The following is a 17903-nucleotide window of genomic DNA, read 5'->3' as shown; positions in this document are numbered from 1 at the left end:
AGGGCGCAACGCAGAGATGTCCACAGGGGAGGAAAAGATACGACTCCACCTCCATGAATCTTTAAGAGGAAGGAACGGGCAAGTCCCTCACTCCAAGGAGCCAGAAAGAAACAAGTCCGGCAAAACAGGAATCAGACGCGGGGTCCCCGGCTAAGGGGATCCTCCCGACCTCCCGGGGGTTCCGGTCAGAGGAAGGCCCCTTGAGCGACCCTAGGGCAGGGGCCGTCGGGCCCTTCTCGGGGCGGGAAGGGCGGGCGCGAGCTGGCGACGGACTCCGCATGACTTAAGGGCCAGGCGCACTGCGACCTGGGCATCACTCACCAGCTCATGGTCCCGAACCTCAGCCCGCCACCAGGGTCCTCAGCCGCTCCGCGGTTCTCTGGGACCACTTCCGGATTCAGCCAGTCTCCAGGAAGTGACGTCGAGCTCGTCCCCTCTGCCCGGAAGAGGCGGTGGGGGGCGGGACTTGGCGCGCTAACCCTCTTGCTGCCGCGTGCTCGCCGCGGAGTTTCTCTTGCAGGCGACTCTCGCGCTCTGGCATAGGGACTCCTCCTGTGGGGACCTTGGAGGGTGTGGGTGGGGGCGTTTTGTGCCTTCAACACTGACCTAAAGTTCTCTTCTGCTGAGCACGTGGGCCCTTAACTGGCTTTTTACCTCAGTCCTTCCATCTCTGAAGTGGTTTCTAATCTAGAGACAGTAGCAGCAATTGGGGATGGGGAAAGGAGCCATTGGAGGTGTGAAGGAGACTTACAGTCATTGTGTCTTTTAAATTTTGTACCCCACACATGGATCACCTATTACAAACAGGTGGATTGTTTCCCTACTACAAGATGGCCCAGGGCTCTGAATAGAAAGAGCATAGGTGCTTTTCAGGATGAATTTCTGTGGATTTTCTCAACAAAAGAGAACCAGAGTAAGGGTTGCTCCCTGCCTTCCAGTCCTTCCCTCTGTGGTCTCCTCTACAGAAGGCAAATGATGTGAATGGTCCCCTTCTTTCTGTTCCCTTCATTTAATAAATACAAGTTGAGCTCCTACAATGTGCCAGGTACTGTGCTATGCAAAAGAAGTATCGATCCTACCCTTATGCCCTCCCAGAGCTGCTTTCCTAGAGGGAGAGCAAAACTGGCAATTACAACGATAATAAATGATGGGACAGAACCAGAACAAGGTGCTGTAGCAGCCTGTAAGGTGGCCCCTAAGCTGCACATAGGGTTTTAGTGAAGGCTTCCTGGAGGAGCCAGGGTGTAATAAGGGCTAGCCAGGTGAGTCTGAGAGATAGGTGGGGAAGGTCCAGGCAGAGGGAACTTACCTTGGCTAAGAAGAGGACTGAGGTCCAGGCAAGCATCTGACTTGCCTCGGGCCTCCCAAAGTCAACATTCAGGGCCCTAGTCCCTCACAGCTGCCTGGGGTTCTGGGCTGAGTTGGCCTCCTCACCCCCAAGTACCTCCCTGTCTCAGAAGAGAGAAGAACAGGCAGCGAGGGGCCTGTGTAATAACTGCTGGGTACCCAAAGACTTTCTCTCTAGGAATTCTCCTTCTTCAAATGGCCCTCAAGTGTTTTGGGGCTGCTTGGAGAATAGCTAAGCCAATGACCTAGAGTGGAAGATGTGTGTAATTTGTTGTGACCTCCTAGGGCAGAGTGGAGGGTTGACCTGGTGGAATAGGGGAGCTCCGAGGGTGAGCCACAGGAGGCAGTCTCTGACTTGAGTTTTCTGTTTCCATTCTTTTTTTTTTTCTCCTTTTTGTCTATTTTACTGACTGGTAACGGGATCGCAACCCTCGGTGTCGTGCCCGCACCGCGCTCAGCCAGTGAGTGGGAACCGGTCTCCACATGGGATCTGAACCCTCGGCAGGAGCACTGCCGCACTCCCAAGCGGCACACTCTCCAGTGCGCCACCGGGCCGGCCCTTCTGTTTCCATTCTTGAGGGTCCATAGTTTAACTCAAAAAGGTTTTCCAATGGGGATGGGTCCTGACAAACATCACACAGATCAGCTTCATCACCACATTATTTTTCAGAAAACAGGTCAAAAAGAGCACCAGAACAGACCTGAAGAGTAAAGAAGAGGAGAAGTCCTCAAATGGCAGTCTGACCAGAAAGTGGGGGTGAAGGGAGGGACAGTCCTTGCTGCTCTGCAGAGGATGTGTGAATGGAAGGGGGTGCTGTGTGTTTATGAGCCTCCTGGTATCTTAGCACCTGTGAATGGCTCTCTCACCTACTTCCTCCCTTCTCCCAAATCTGCCTCACTTGGTTATTACCCCATGGTGATAAATATTTCCAAAAGTATCAGCCTAGGCAACTGCCCTATCCTGGAGGAAGTCTGTTTCAGGGTCGGGGGGTAGCAGACACATCCTGTAGGACGAGCATGGATGAGTCCTGGACTCAAAGCCTGGAGGAGTCTGGGGTGCTAGTTTCATCTTTTACACCACCACTTACCTCAGTCAAGTCACATCTCCTTTCTGGGAGTTGGTCCTCTCTTCTATAAGTGGACAGATAACATCTCCAAAGTCTCCAACATTTCAAGGTTCCAAATCAACTGTCTTGTTGACTCTAGAGGCCCTGGGAAATAGGAGAATGGGGGAGGCAGGTGAGGTGGGTCCTTAGCAGAGAGGCCAGCCCAGAGAAGTGACCAGGTCTGAGGAATCGGTGATGTCTTGGGATGAAGCTAAATATGAATCTTCTGGAAGGGTTGTGAGTGTAAATATGCTTCTTCCGAGGCCTGACTGAGGCAATGCTGTTTACAGCCCACCTCAAACATTTCACAAAGCCAGCAGGACCAGTGAGGTTGCTAGGAAGAATGCTGGCTTCCCGGCTAGGAAGAATGAGTCTGCCTGGAAAGTGTGTGCTCTGAGCTGGGCTTGGTCTCCCTACTTGGGCTCATGAGCTCAGATAGAGGGGCACTGGGCTAAGGATGGACAGTTGGGCATCCCACTATCCTGTGTACCAGTTTCCCTCCATGAGCCTGCCATGCCATGTGGCATTGATCCCTGGGGAGCTGAACATGGGGACACAAACACCTCCCAATGTGTGGAAAACTCAGTCTACAGGGTCGGAAGCTATGTCTCCCCCTTTTTTTTTTTTACAGTCAAAGGACAACATGGTACAGATTGATCCTGCCCCTGCATGGGAGGGATGGAAAAGGAGCAAACTGGGTTTCTAAGTAGAAGCCAAGAGCGGAGGGACCTCAGATAGAGGTGGATGCCCTGCTTCGAGCTTGCTAAGTGCTGCTTCCGCCCAAGACATTTGTGCCTGAAGTTAAGTGTTCAAGTGGCAGAGGCTCACTTTGGGGATGAAGCTGTGTGTCATAAGGACAGCGGTAGAAGAACAGTCTCTGCCATCGGTCCCGGGATCGCTCCTTGGAGCTTTTGAATCAGAACTTGGTAATCAGGTGCTCCCCATTGACCCTCGTCTCTGGGCTTGTCATATCCTGCCCTCTCCCAGCCCTTCCCACACAGAAGTCTAGGGCTGGCCCTGTGACTCTTTCACTGTGCCAGCCTCTAATCAGCGAAGAGTAAGGATTCCCAGAACCTGGACCTGGACCGCTGGGGGCTTCTTTAGAGCATCAGGCTAAGACTGATGGACTGAATGTGACCGCTGAGGGGCTAAATGGGCGGGCTGAGCTCCCTTGCAGCCCTGGAGGCCTTGGAGTGTCAGGGAGGCTCTGCAACACGTTGAGACCGAGGCCCTCAGGTGTCTACATGCTTTCACTGCCCTCCTTCTCCCCGCTCTGCACCTGCTCAGCAAGATGCCTCAGAACAACAGAGTTCTTTGGCAGCGGGGGATGAAGGATGTCAGAGGAGGAGCAAGGGTGGGAGAAGATGGAAGATATCAGGGTGAGGGTTTCCAGTGGTGGGAAGCTCACAGTGATTGCTTGAAGGTCGTGGTGAAGGGACACATCAGAAGCCAGGCTGGCAAACAGCAGTCAGGGCCAGAAATATTTGGCTGGACCCTGGCTCTGCCTCTGAACAGCTTGAGGGAGTCTCTTCCCTCCTGTGGGCCTTGTCTTCCTTGATTGCAATGTCAAGGGTCCAGGTTAGATGTGGGATGGCAAATGGGCCATTTGTTACTGGCTGCTTGGAGTGCTGTGTTGAGGATTCTGAGGAATGTGCCATGGTGGGGAAGTTCTGTGATTGATTAGTATCTGTCTTTGTCAAGTAAGGGGGATGTGACAGTTTGTATTCCATGTTATCATTTTGTTGGTCCTTGACCTTGGTGTTATCAGCACCTTGCTCTGAGTGAGCTTGTTATTACTTTTATGATGAGTTAGTAATTGACATGCCAGCCACTATTCTAAGCAGGTCATGGTTAGTCCTTATAACAACGCTGTGAGGTAGATATCACTATCACTATTATTTTACAGACAAAGGAGCTGAAACACAGCCGTGAAGTAGTGGAGCAGGGATTCCAACCTGGGCAGCCTGGCTCTGACTCATATGCCTTTGACCGCTTATACCACCTCTCCTTAATGATTCCCAAGGTTCCTGCCACTCAGACAGTCTGTCAAGGCACTGTAGGGTCAGAAGCCAACAGGCAGGTGGAGCCAGGAGAAGCATCAGTACTGAATGGCCAGGTTGGGGGTGGAGGGAGAGCTGGCACACCAGCAGGCCCCCAGCCATGAGTGTCTTCCTGGCCTCATCCTGGGAGATTTTATATGCTTCCTCCAGCCTGGAAAGCTCAGCACCAGCAGGTGGCAGCACCTGGCAGAGTGAGAGAAAAGGGCAGCCCCTGACTTGGCATGGAAGCCCTTCAGGGATCAGACTACCCAGTTGAGGGAAGCATGTGCACAAAGAAGGTGTGGAGGAAGGAGAGCCTCGAAGCCCCTCGGAGCCGCAGGGAGCTTCCCTGGCCAGGGCTTCAGTTCCACCCAGCAGCGCAGGCCTCTCAGCGTGCTCTGCATGGTGCCTGCTGTGGGCTTTTTTTTCCTCTACTCTGGGAGAATGACTAACTTTAAGGACTAAAAAAAAAAGTGTTTTGATTACACTGCCTTTTTACCAACTGGGAGCATTAGTCACCGTGGATTGCTGCAGATAACGGGGAAGGCAGGCAGCATCCCCCTCCTCCCCCTCCTGCTCTCTGATTAGCTCACAGAAGCCAGGGAAGAGATGCCAGCCAGAGAGAGTGCACCCAGAAGGGAAAACAATCCCCCCTGGACGATATGTTCCCCAGGCATCAGGCCAAGGGCTGCCTGGGGCAGGGAGGGCGTGAGGTCAAGGCTGGGCAGCCCCTTGATGGGAGGGCTCCAAAGTGGTCCCAGACCCACAGACAGAGGTGCCCACTGGAAAGAACTGGAGGACCACTGAGCCCAGGGCTCCTGGGGATCTCAGTTGGCTCTAAGTGGCCTGCTCCTCCAGGTGGGTCCAGGGTACACCCAGGAAGGGGCAGTCAGAAGAAGATGTGGCTTCTGAGGTGGCTCATGATGGCTGTGTTGCGGCCGAGAACTGCTGCCTTTGGTGTGGCCCTCAGGGCTCTGACTGCTGTTAGAAGTTTCTGGCAGGTGGGGATGGTTCCCACATCCTGCTCCCCACACTTCGGCATTCTCTCTTCCTCTCAGCATCTAGTACTTTGGGCTTACTTTCCTACCCAACGTGGCCTTCTTTGCACCCACCTGGGTGCTGGCAGGACAGAAGAGCTAAGGTGATCTCCCGGCCTGACCTGATGGCCCAGGGTGCCAGGAGTGGGAGCTGGGCCATGTTAGGGAAGGTGCTGGACTTTCCTACCCAACGTGGCCTTCTTTGCACCCACCTGGGTGCTGGCAGGACAGAAGAGCTAAGGTGATCTCCTGGCCTGACCTGATGGCCCAGGGTGCCAGGAGTGGGAGCTGGGCCATGTTAGGGAAGGTGCTGAAGCAGCCAGGGGTGGGGCTGGGCTGCTTCAGGCGAGCCCTGGTCTTGCCGCCCAGACCTTCAGTGCATGCACCCCTGATACTGCTCTGCTCTGGAAAGAAGTGGCCCTTCATGAGGAAGGGCCATGGGTATTTGTGTGAAGAATTTCAAGCATCTGGGCAAATAACTTTTGTACTATAACAGTGAAGAAAAAGAAACAGAATTTTACTTCCGCATATCCTGAGATCAGAGTACTTCGCCTTGACTTTGCTGCTGTGAATTCTCTTCTGAAAGTAAAATATCCACAGATGTTGGTGTTCTCTGGCTTTAAAAAGCTTATATGGCACCACCTTAGAGCAAATGGAATTGAAAGAGGTAGGAGCACTTTCTCCTAGAGGGGGAAGGCCTGTGAGATGTGCACCCTCGCAGCACCCAGGGCTGTGCTGTAATAGAAGTTGTCCAGGCCACAGCTGCAGTAGGGGGTGTCTGGGCCACAGCTGCAGTAGGTGTTTGGGCCCTGGGGTTGCCATGTGTTTTGTCCTGTCAGCCCTAGAGATTCTCTTCAGGCTTCACTTTCCTGAGAGTCTTACATATAGGTGCTCCCCACCCCCATTGTCTGCCCTTTGTGATTCCCAGTGATAATAACCACCATTGTAGCATCTTGGTGGCACTGGCAAAGCATTTTACATGTATTAGGTACTGTATTTCTCACAGCAACTTGGTGAGGCAGCTCCTCTGATTCTCTCCTTTTCACAGATGAGGAAACCAAGGCTGATCTAATTGCCCAAGTTCACAGAGTTGGCCACGTGAGGAGGACGACATTTAATCCCAGGCTGTCTAAACTGCCTTGGAGTAGAAAAAGACAGGAGCAAAAGGGGAGGAGCTAGCATGACTGGAAAAGTCCCTCTCACATGTCATCTCATTGACCATTGCCACCTCCCTGAAGGAGGACATTGAGGCTTGGTGGGTTGAAGGTCTAACCGAGGACCCTCTTGCTTGGGTGGTTGCACCACCCAGAGGTCAGCATGATTTTGGAAGGCAGTATGGGGAAGACAGGGTTTGGGCTGATTATGGGTGAGCAGAGTAGCCTCAGGTCTTTTGTCCCCAGGCTGGGATAGCCAGCTACCTCCAGCTGAAGCCACAGGGTGTCCCAGGTGAGCAGAGATCTCGGGATCGCATGGCTTTCCTAGGGAATCCTTGAAGGTCCCACTCCTGGTGAGTAGCAGACCTAGGAAGCAAGCAGGACTGCCCTAGCCTGACCTCGCTCCAGGCCTGGCTGCCCAGTGTCCGCCCCCTGCTGCTGTGGCCGAGACAGCCCCCAGACACCAGTAGGGCAGGTGGCAATTATCCCCGGGCACTGATTACACCATAGGGCCGGCAGTGCCCCAAATAGCCCAGCTGCTCAGCCTGGTACACAGAGTGGGGGAGGAGAAGGGTCCTGCTGGGGAGGGAGAAGCAGAACTGAGGGGCACGTGGGGAGGGTGTGTCGGGAAGGCTTGTGGGGGTGCAGGGGAGGATTTTGTGCCAAGGCCTCTGCTTTTCGGGCAATCCAGGACCCTTGAAGAAAGGGATGAGGTCCCACCACGGCAGGCCAACCCTGAGAGATTGGATAGGGCACATGCCACTAAATGTGGTCCCAGTGAAAAGGTGGTGCCCAGCATGAGTGCCATGTGGGGAGGGCCTCACTGCTGGATAGGAGGAGCCAGGGTGCCGCTGAGGCCGGGCCAGCAGCCATCCTGCAGCCCTGGCCTGCTTTGCCTCTGGACTGATCAGGAAGGAATCCCCAAAGAAGACACACAGTGGGGAGAGAAGAGAGGCCAGGCAAGGGCCAGAGAGTGCTGGGGAGATAACTTCCCCTGTCCCGGAGGGCCTAGAGACTCCAGCCTTAGCTACTCCTAGCCTCAGCCATCCCTCGCCTTGCTTGGGACTGTAACTCACTAGGCCTTGGGGACCGGCAGTGGCAACAGAGGGGTCTTCCTCAACCTGACACAATCCAGGCAGCTGCGGGCTTGGGAGGCTGGAGGCCTGTAGCCAGGGCCAGAGGCTTTTGGATGGGGCATCTTATGAAAGGACCATCCTCAGAGCAGGGAGGCCGAGCTCATGGCCCTCTCCATTTCTAACTGCTCTCCCCTCTGCCAAAGTGGGCTTGTCTCTGACCTCAGTTTCCCTGAGATATTGGAGAGGGCTTGGGACCTACGGGACAGGCACCTCTGCAGCGAGGCCCAGGGTGATGGGAGAGCTAGTTTCTCAAGCCAGTGGTGGGTTCCGTGGGCTGGCCCCTGAAGGATCTCTGGTGGAGCATGAGGCAGCTTCCTTCAGTGGCCCCTCTGAGCCATCCCCCCGACCCTGGAGCTGGCTACTTCTGAGGCTGGCTTCTTGGTGAGCAGCAGAAATGCCCAGCATGGCTGCATGGGAAGAGCCACTGAGGGAAAACAGCAAGGAAAGAGCAGCACCCCTCCCACCATGCACCGTTTTCTTCTTGGATAGGCACAGATTCCTCTGATGGACCTCTTCCACTGGGGGGGTCTGCATCCACTGCCACCTCCCCTCTTTTTTTCCAAGGGAGTGGGCTGAGCTGCTGGACCCTCCCCCACCCCCCCAAAGTTATAGCAGAGGGAAAACCAGGGCAGAGGTTGTTCCCAGTCTTGACCAGCTTGGGGACAAGGCAGGGCAGAAATCTGGTTTCCCAGAGGGCTCTGACCGAGAAGGTCACAGTGACCCAGAGTGCCCAGGGTGTGTGCTCTTTCCATCCACGCAGGACTGACACCCATCTGGTGGCACCTGCTCGAAAGCCACTGCAAGTTCTCTGGGCCCAGGTCAGAGAAGGAGGCATCAGTGGTTCTGAACCCCCTCTCCCAGCAACTCTGCTAATCCAAATAAGATAGGGAAAGGCAGTGGGAGGAAATGATAGTTTCATGGTTATTTTCAGAAAGGAAACAAAAAAAAAAAAAAAAAAAAAAAGCAAACAGGAGCACACCCTGCATTTTGGTACAAAATCTAGGAGTCTCAGGGAAAAGAACCCACCGTTTTTCCTTCTTGTCCTCTCACCAGATGCTGGGGAGGGGCGGCCTGGGCGGTGGGGGCCTGAGGCTGCTTGATTTCTCATAGGGAAGGGGAGGTGACGGGCTGCAGGAGGCAGGGGCTGGGGAGAAACCAGCGAAGCCCCTTCTCACTGGAGAAGTAGCAGCCTGGCTGTCTTGTGGGCAGGCAGGGGCCCACCCTTTGAGGGTGGAGGAGTTGGAGAGTTGGGGTGGAGGGAGCTGGTGGAGAATTGGGAGATTCTCTGGCTGATGCTTGTAAAGCACAGTGGCATGTGTAGGATTGGTGGGCCGGGAGGGTGTGTTTCAGGAGCACAGCACAGAGAGAGAAACAGGGAGCCGCGCCCGCCGGAGAACTGACTAGGGCTGCTGCGCGCATGCGTGTGCAGGGCGTGCACAGGATGGGGGGCCTTGCAGCCCGGCCTGCACACAGGAGGCTTGCCCAGGGCCCCTGCCAGCTCCAAAAGGCTGCGTGAGTGGAGGACCCAGAGTGAATCTAGATTTTGGGGCGTGCACAGGATGGGGGGCCTTGCAGCCCGGCCTGCACACAGGAGGCTTGCCGAGGGCCCCTGCCAGCTCCAAAAGGCTGCGTGAGTGGAGGACCCAGAGTGAATCTAGATTTTGCTCTTTAACTTCTGGGTTTTCCTGGGGGTGGAGCAGGGAAAGAATAGTGGCCTGAACTTCTGGTGGCTTCGGCTGCAGGCCTGTTTGGTGCCTGGCATGCTTGCTGAGACTCCTGCAAGAAGATGGCTGGTGGCATGGAGAATAAGGACACAGTGACCTAAGAACCCCAAGTACTTGCAGATGAGGCAGTCTAAGAGTTAAGAGAGATCTAGCGGGCTGAGAATTAGCAGGTCTAAGAGAACTGGAAGAAGACCTTGGGAAATTAGCTGGCCTAGTGTCCTGCCTGAGGCAGGAGAGGTATTATTATCTCCATTTTACAGGTGTGTCATCTGAGGCCCAGAGGGCTTCACTGCTATCCAAGTTTCCCTGACTAGTCAGAGAAGGAGGTGGGCTGGGGAGATGGGCAGCCAGTGAACTCAGGTGAGTGTTGGGGGTCTAGCTGGTGACAGGGCTGTTCCAGGGGAGACAAAGTTAGTCTGAATACCTGGAAAGTCCCAGGATGCCACTCTGTGGAAGGGACGGAGCCCTCCTTCCCAGCTTGCTAAACCAGACCAAGCCCTGGGCCCTGGGAGGGTTGGGGAGGCAGTGGTGGTAATGACTCAGCCCATGCGACACAGGCTTGACCCAGTGTGGTTGGGTAACCTGCAAACGCTGCAGAGGGGTGAGAGGTGGAGAGAGTGGGTGGGACTCATGATAGCAGGGAGAGGTGTGCTTGTGGCAAGGAGGGCCGCTGGGGAGAAGGGTGGGGAGGGACACACTTGGGCTGGGGGATAGAAACAAGGAGCAAAGCTCCAGGACCCCCCAAGAGGCCTTTCCTGAGATGATGCCCCAGTAGGAGAGGCAGAGGCTCAGATGAGTTTGGGGCTCAAATCTAAAAGCAGAGGACTCCCAGCAGTAGGGATCCTCAGGATGGATTCAAAGGCAGAGATTCAGAGCCTTGCAGGGCCCTGCTGCTCCCTTACCAGGGCAGCAGCTCCATCCAGGAGCTGGCCACCCCCTGGGGATTTCCAGTCCACAGATGTGAAGCTGATCTGTGCACTGCAGGCTATTGCCCAGCATTTCTGGCATTGGGTTGAATGGGATCCCAACCCAGAGTACCTCATTATATGTCAGTTTCTATACATGTTTCAGGCAAATATGAGAGAAAACGGGTTTAAAAACACATACCAAGAAACAAACGCAGTCACAGAACATTCCCTTATGGACTCACACACGAAGGAACTAGAGTCAGGGAATGAGAGACCCCAGGACTCAGAGCCCCAGGAAGACAGTGTAACCTGAGGCACCCAGGCAGGAAGGAGGATGGAGAGAGAGCTGGTGCTTCAGAGCAGCAGGAAGTGGGATCTTTGAGTCTGGGCCTTGGCCGGGCATTGCTGAGCCTGGCTCTGTCCTCAGCTGTGAGTGGATGTGGGTCTCATGTGTAGAGTGATGGCCCTGGGATTTCTGCACATCAGAGCTGAAGGTGCTGTATGGATCTCCTACTCAGATCACTTGATGTTCTGACAGGCACTTCAAGACCCAGAGAGGGACTGTGACTTCGCAAACATCATACAGTTTTGTCCAGAACTAGAAGTCAGGTCTCCTAACTCGTAATGCAGTGGAATCCAGAGGTGTACATCTGTTTGATGGTGTATATTCTCATTGGATGGAGATTCCACTGCCCTAACACCCAGAAGATACAGTTTCTAACAGTGAAGCAGGAGTTATTCCTGGGCTTGTCACCTCTGAGCCATCTGAATCCTGTGTGGTTTTCTCACCTGACCTGGTAAGGATAGTGACTGAGTTCAGACCCGGCTCCTAGCTCCACCTAGAACGTCTTCCTAGAATATTCACCTGTCGAAGAAAAAAAAGCATCCTCACCTCCGTCTCCCAACAGTCTTCTTCAGGCTTCTGGGACAGGATGGCTCTTTTTCATAATTTTCATTCCAGTAGATCCTCTCAGCAACCCAATGGAGTAGGGTGTTATCCCCATTGTACAGACAGAAGGGTAGAGGCTCAGCCAAGTTGAGAGACTGACTCGTGGCCCAACACAGAGAGAAAGGCAATGCTGGGACTGCATTGACAGCTTTGGTCTTTTGGCTGAGAGGCTGGAGCTCTTTGACCAGCAGCAAAGGAGAAGCAGATGGGTGGGCTGAGAGAAGGGAAGATAGAAGTGTGTCCGTATTTGGAACCGTGGAAACAGACTCTGAGTGCCCCAAGAGAAAGAGGACATGGGTGGCTTCTCCTCCCAGTTCACCGCCTCATGTCCTGCACTGAGGAGCTGGCTCCTATGCAGGCGGGGCGGGTGGAGGGATATTCTGCTGGACTAAGAAAACCTGAAGATGGAGACCCCCTCCTAAGCCCTCCCCCAGCTCCCAAAAAGTCTGCCCTGTAGCAAGGAGAAGCAACTAGAATGTAACACAGGGACATGTCATCTGGGTTGGACAACTTCCACCAAGCCAGTTGGGCCCAGTCCAGAGATGCCAAGCTGCTATGTTGTTTCCCAGGGACCATGGGCCACTGGGATTTTCTCTCCCTCCTCTTGGTAAAGGACAAAAGAGTGAGCAGCCCCACAGGCCACTGGGTGAGCATCCTGGGGTAGTTCTATGCTACTTAGAGTCCAGTGGGATAATTCATGTAGAGTCCTTAGCACAGCGCTTGGCACGTGGGAAGTGCTTAGTATGTTAGTTTTGTTATTATTGTGGGACCCGGTAGATGACTTTCTGAAATTGTCCAGGAAATTTCCTTCCCCGCCCCCCACCTTCGCCCCCACCTCCTCCACCTCCCACCTGACTCTGATTTAGGCACCTTCCTATCAGGGACCACCTGATTGTATTGCAATCATCTGTTTATATATCTGCCTCCCCTGGCAGAATGTAAAATCCTCAAGGGCAGGGACTGTGTCTTGTTCACCTTTGTGCGTGTGACCACCCGCCTCCCCTAGTGCTAAGCACTGTACCTGGCTTAATACAGTTTTGCTAAATTAATAGGTAAACTAATGAAATGTGAAGCAGCTCTGGTTGATGCCAAGTTGCCAGGGAAAGACAGAGACCAAGGGGAGCTTTTAGAAAGACATGAAATGGAAGAGCAAGGAATTTTTGTCTTAGGAATGAAATTGCTTAGACAGGTCTATAGAATGATGCTTCAAGACTGCAATCTGCGAGAATACAGGGAAATGGAGAGCTCGTGGCAAGAAGTCTTATGGATCAAGTGATTTTAGGGCTGTCCCATCTTGCCTGTTCAGGTCTCAGGGTATGGGCGAGAAGAACCTGGCCATCCCCCAGCTTTTGGCCAAGGCAGGACACATGGACAATCCAGCCACAAACAAAGCAGTGAGCTGGCTTTGCAGGAGCGATTTCTGAGAGACGAGGCCAAGGGAGATCCCACTCCTAAGTTGGGCGGCAGGAAGAGTCATCCATCTTAGTAGGAACTTGGCACTGAGGCAAATGTCAGCAGGAAGAGAGAAGGCTCTCAGGCTTTGGTTCTCGAAGGAGGCAGTTCTGTCTCTTCTTGGCCAAGCTGGAGTTTAGGAGTCATCGGTGGCCTTTGACATCTCAGACATGAAAGAAAGGTTAAGAAGACTGCAGTCAGGGGATTGTGAAGCCAAGCAGTGGAATGGGGGCTTTGAGGGCTGAAAGGAGGGGAGCCTGGGGAGAAAAACAGCCTGGCAGCCTCAGGACAGGCTGGGACCCTGTCCAGGGGTCGTGGGGCATTTTCCTGACTGTTATTCTTCAGCACTTGCTTCTGCTGGAGGCATTAATTTCCTTTCAAGAGCTCCCGTGATCTGGGCCCACACTGTCTCTTGACTTCTCCTGTCTTGGACCCCCTTCCCTGATTGTCTCCAGCCACTCTAGCTCCATGTGCTTCCTCGAATAGTCTGAGAGCATCATCTCCTCAGGACCTTTGCATTTGCTGTCCCCTTCGTTCTGTCACTCCCTGGGCCTGTGCTCAAAGGCCCCCTCCCTGTGAGGCTGGCCTGGACCACCTTACATATAATCATAACCCCCTCCCCCCAGCACTTCCCGCTCTTATCACTTGGCTGTGTTTCTCTTCATAGTACAAGTCACAATCACAAACAACACATATTTGCTTGTTTGTGTTTTATCTGTTTCTGCCCTGGAGAAGGGAAGCTTTGAGAATGCAGGGCCTTTGGGTTCACTGCTATATCCCTAGTGCCTCCAGGAATGGGTTGCACATGGTGGGTCCTCAACAAATATTTACTACATGAATGAAGCAACCAACACCTTTCCACAGGACCCTCCACCCATTATCTGGATCTGAAATCTCAGCTTTGCCCCTACTAGATGCATGAGTTTGGACAAGTCACAAACCTCTGTTGGCCTCTGTTTCCTTATCTGAAAAGCAGCAAGTTGGACTTAGGGTCCCTATGACTCTACAAATTTAGGAGGTGGGACAAGGCAGGGACCCTGACATCCCTGATTCTCTCACAGAACACCACTGCCATGAAAGCCCTGGATGCCTCTTTTGCTCCCAAGCAAGGACTGGGCACAGGCTGCACCACCCATCCCGTGGGTGGAAGGTAAGAACAGGCCAGAAGGTTGAGGTCAAAGACTGATGACTAAGACCAAGCCTCGGATGAAGGGTGAGGGACTGACGGGGCAGAACTGGGGCTGCTGCGTTTTATTTAAATCCCTGATAAGGATCAGGAAGCCAACAACAGCCCAATGACACATTAATTAAGTCTGCAGGTGATACTGGATCAGGAAGGTGTTACATCCACCCAGCTCAGTGGGAGAGATAGGACAAAAGAACCTGGGAAGGGGTCAGGAACTAGGCCAGGCAATGATAACAATGAACCTCAGCTGTAGCCAAGAGGGGAAAGGAGGCATGTTCTCTTTGGGTGGATTGGGAGGTGGGGTGGAGGGGATCCATTTTCAGAATACAGACATCCAGTGGATGGCAGGAGTTGGGAGTGGTGGCAAGGACTGAGAGTTCCTCTGGCTGCGTTTGAATTGATGTGCCAAATCCTGGTGGAGACAGAGTCCTTTTTGGAGGATGGGGACAGGGGCCTGGGTAAATGACAAGGAAGACAGGTAACATTGATGGTGTACCCACAATGACCCAGACACCATATACATGACCTCATTTGAACTTCAAAACAGCAATGATAAGGCAGGAGGAAACTAAGGTTCAGAAAGAACTAAGGTTCTACAGTCACACTGCAAGAAAGTAGCAGAGTGAAGATTCAGATTTGGGAGGGAAGTGATGATTTCCAAGCAGATTAAGGGCTGGAGGGAAAAATCTGAGTAGCTGCTGGGTTATCAAACTGCTTCTTAATTACCAGGACTGAGACCCAAGTAACAAGTGCCCCAAAGAAGTCTTTCATCAGCACCTCGGGGGTCTTGAGGACACCGGCAGTTTTCTTCCATCTCTCCTGCTGGGACTACCTGACCTTCCTATGTAGGGTGGAGCAGGGAACAAGGAGGAACAAAGACTGCTAGGTGTCTAGGCATGGAAGGGCAAAATGCTAAGGTGTAGAAAGTGCCAGGGCTCTTGCAGTCTGACAAGATGCCAAAGGGCTTGGAGGCCCAGTTCTCTTCTATCACTAACCTCTCTCCCTTTAGTGGGGACAGGGTGCTAATGGATTCTGGGCAGGTCATGGCCACACCAGGGGTGAGCTATCCCGGAAAATACAGGCCCAGTGCTTGGGATGTTCCCAGCCTCAGGGACGTCAGGTATCTCTTTTCCGCAAGGGAGCGGAGAGGTGGAGGCCCTCCTGAGATGATGGCAAGGAACTCAGTGGGTTACTCAAAAGAGAACTCAAGTCTGTTGTGGAGCAGTCCGTTTCTGGTTGGGTCATGAGGCCACAATAAAAGGCTGGAGGCATATGGCTGCAGGCCCTCTGCAGGCCTGGTGGGGAAGAGCCAGCCTGAAGGACTAGTGGTCATGCTAGAACACCACTGGAGTGACGACAGCATGGGAGGGTGTGGAGTCCCAGGGACCCTCAGGGGTGGGGAGGAGGAGGATCCTGGAGGAGCAGCACGAGGGTCCAGAACAGGACCCTCTTCATCCAGAGACCTTGGGAACAGAGTAGGATCTCAGCAAACCAGGGAAGCCACCTGTCCCGACCCTTAAAGAATGTACTGGGGACCTCCCGGAAGGCAAGGCCAGGAAGCAGGTTAGGCAGCATTAAAGAAACCATAGGCTGGTCTGCCTCCCACCCAGCCTACAGGTTAGAACATTTTTGTTGACCCTCTTGTTTGCAGCTTTGTGGCCATGTTCTCTTTGTATTAATTTCTTAATGAAAGGGCTCAGGAAACTCTCTTCTAGTGCTCTGCATGTTTGCTAGAGGGGAACAAATAGTTTTTCCACCCTGGTGCCAGGGGCCACCACTGGCCAGGCAGTGACAGGGACTGTCCCAATTCTAGATATGATGGAGATGGGGACCCTTCTGTGGCAGGAAGATTCAGGGCCTGGCTCTCTCCTGCCTGGGCATGGACACGCCAGAGACACAAGTTGAGGAAAGCGTCATCATACCACCTCCCACCCTGGCCCACTCCTGTTCTCACACAGGGCTGTGAAAATGACCAGTCTTTGAAAATATTACAGATGGGGAAGATGGCAGCCTTCAAGCAAAAAGAATCGAGAAGCTTCAAGAGCTGGCATGCTGGGAGAAGCTGCCAGGGCCAGATGTCCTCCTGGCCTCTGTGGATGACTGACCAGTGAGTAAGATGTGTGTCCTCAGGGCTTGGAGTTCCTTGGTCTCCGAGATCCACCCGGATCTTTCCCCTTCCTCTGGAGATCTTTCTCCTCTCTGCACGAGGGGTGGGTTTTCTGAAAATAACCCCTTGGGATAGATTTAGGATAGTGACCTATTTTTAAAACCCTATGGCACCTTTTAGAAAGTCATTTATTTCCCCCTGGTCATTAATATTTAGCTGGTATGATCTCTAGTTTTAAGGACACACAGAAACCTCCTGCTTTCTCCAGGCTTATTTTTCCAGAACACCAGGGAAGCCACACAGGACCAGGAAAAGGCAGTTCCAAACCCCCTCATCTACGGCAGGCAAATTCTGGACCAGCAGAAGGGGGTCAGTAACAACAGGATACAAGCTCTTGCCTGCATTCACCAGAATCCACCTTGCCATTCCTTTTCATGTACTTGTGAACACAAACATACTAGCGCACGCTCCCCACCACCACTGTCACCACACACCACCTCCACCGCCACCGTCCAGAAACATATTCCACTCCTTGCCCCACGTTCTCGCAAAGTACCTCTTCATTTATACCCAGCCCCAGTTTTGCAAAGAGCCTTCACTTTCAGTATACCACTCCCGAGGGGTGTGTGTGTGTGTGTGTGTGTGTGTGTTTGAATCGTCCTTTCATTCACTACCAAACACTTCAGGGGTTGCTTGGAAGGAGCTCTGCCTCTACCTTTTCCATACTTCTATGCCCGATTTTGCCCTAGGGCCTTTTCTTTGGAAAGTCTCCATCAATCCCTTCTCATGACAGCTCCATACAGTCCCTTCCTCCATGGTTTCCCCTCTTCATCCCTAAGTTTCAGGGTTGAGTCTCCTCTCTCCATATTTACAAAACCCAGGCAGGTTGGGTAGCTGGTGTGATGCTATCTGGGACAGTCTTATCTAGTTACAAAGTGTGAATCAGTGATTACACCACCCAGGGCCGGTGCCAGCCAGGCGGGCTGCCATATTGCCAAGTAACCCAGTGGTTGAACCAGGTTGGGTTGAGTAATATCCACCAATGGGAAGTGAGTTTATTAACTATGCAGCATAGCACACTGTTGACGCAAGTACAACTCTGAAGGCCTGGAGTGATTGGAGAAGGTGCAGGTTGAGCTGGATGCTGACTCGGAAGACGCCCAGTGACAGTATCTTCCTCTGATAATATTCACTTGAAAAACACGTGGAAATCGGGAAGGAAAACATCTAGTTTAGCAAAGAGATGAATTATGTGTTCAGTCATTAGGACTTTTCGGCCATCTTGGATTCCCTTTGTTAAAAAGCAAGGAGAGATCCATTTGACTGTATACGAAGCTGCAGTTTGGAATTTTTAAAGTTTCCTAAGGGGAGAGAAGAGAATTCAAGATGGCCACCAGTGACCCAGAATTGGGTGGGTGTGAAAATTTAAGATTCTCTTTATTCATCTCTCACTTCAAAAACATTCTTTTCTACAGCCACAGCCTACCTCCTCCACCCAGGTCTGGCTTCAACTTCTTGGTAAATACTGCTGACCAGAAATACCACCCATAGTTTTCACTGCAATGGGCCTGCACTGGGAAGGCCAGAGCAGTTTCTGAGCAGGACACCACATTTCTGTCCCTTTGTGGCTGGCCTGGTTGGCACCTCAGGGACTGAGACACTGACCCCCATCACCATCTGGTGCTACATTTACATGTCCCAGTGTTATGCACCAAGTGCCTAAACTTTGGTGAGGCAGATCATATGTGAAACGCACAG

General features: G+C 52.9%; 1 protein-coding gene across 1 annotated transcript in view; it reads right to left on the bottom strand.

Annotated features, from left to right (window-relative positions):
• The window catches only part of BIN3 (bridging integrator 3), a 48186-nt gene extending 47770 nt beyond the window's left edge, over positions 1-416 (bottom strand). Inside the window, exon 1 of the mRNA XM_008587597.1 lies at positions 322-416. Coding sequence (XP_008585819.1) covers positions 322-329 — 8 coding nt within the window. The 5' untranslated portion in view covers positions 330-416. The remainder of the gene's footprint in view (positions 1-321) is intronic.
• Positions 417-17903: the final 17487 nt, after the last annotated feature.

The sequence above is a fragment of the Galeopterus variegatus genome, unplaced genomic scaffold (genome assembly GCF_000696425.1).
Source record: "Galeopterus variegatus unplaced genomic scaffold, G_variegatus-3.0.2 Scaffold4463, whole genome shotgun sequence".
Taxonomy (NCBI): domain Eukaryota; kingdom Metazoa; phylum Chordata; class Mammalia; order Dermoptera; family Cynocephalidae; genus Galeopterus; species Galeopterus variegatus.
Note: the sequence above shows the minus strand (reverse complement) of the source record. Positions and strands in the feature narration are given on the sequence as shown.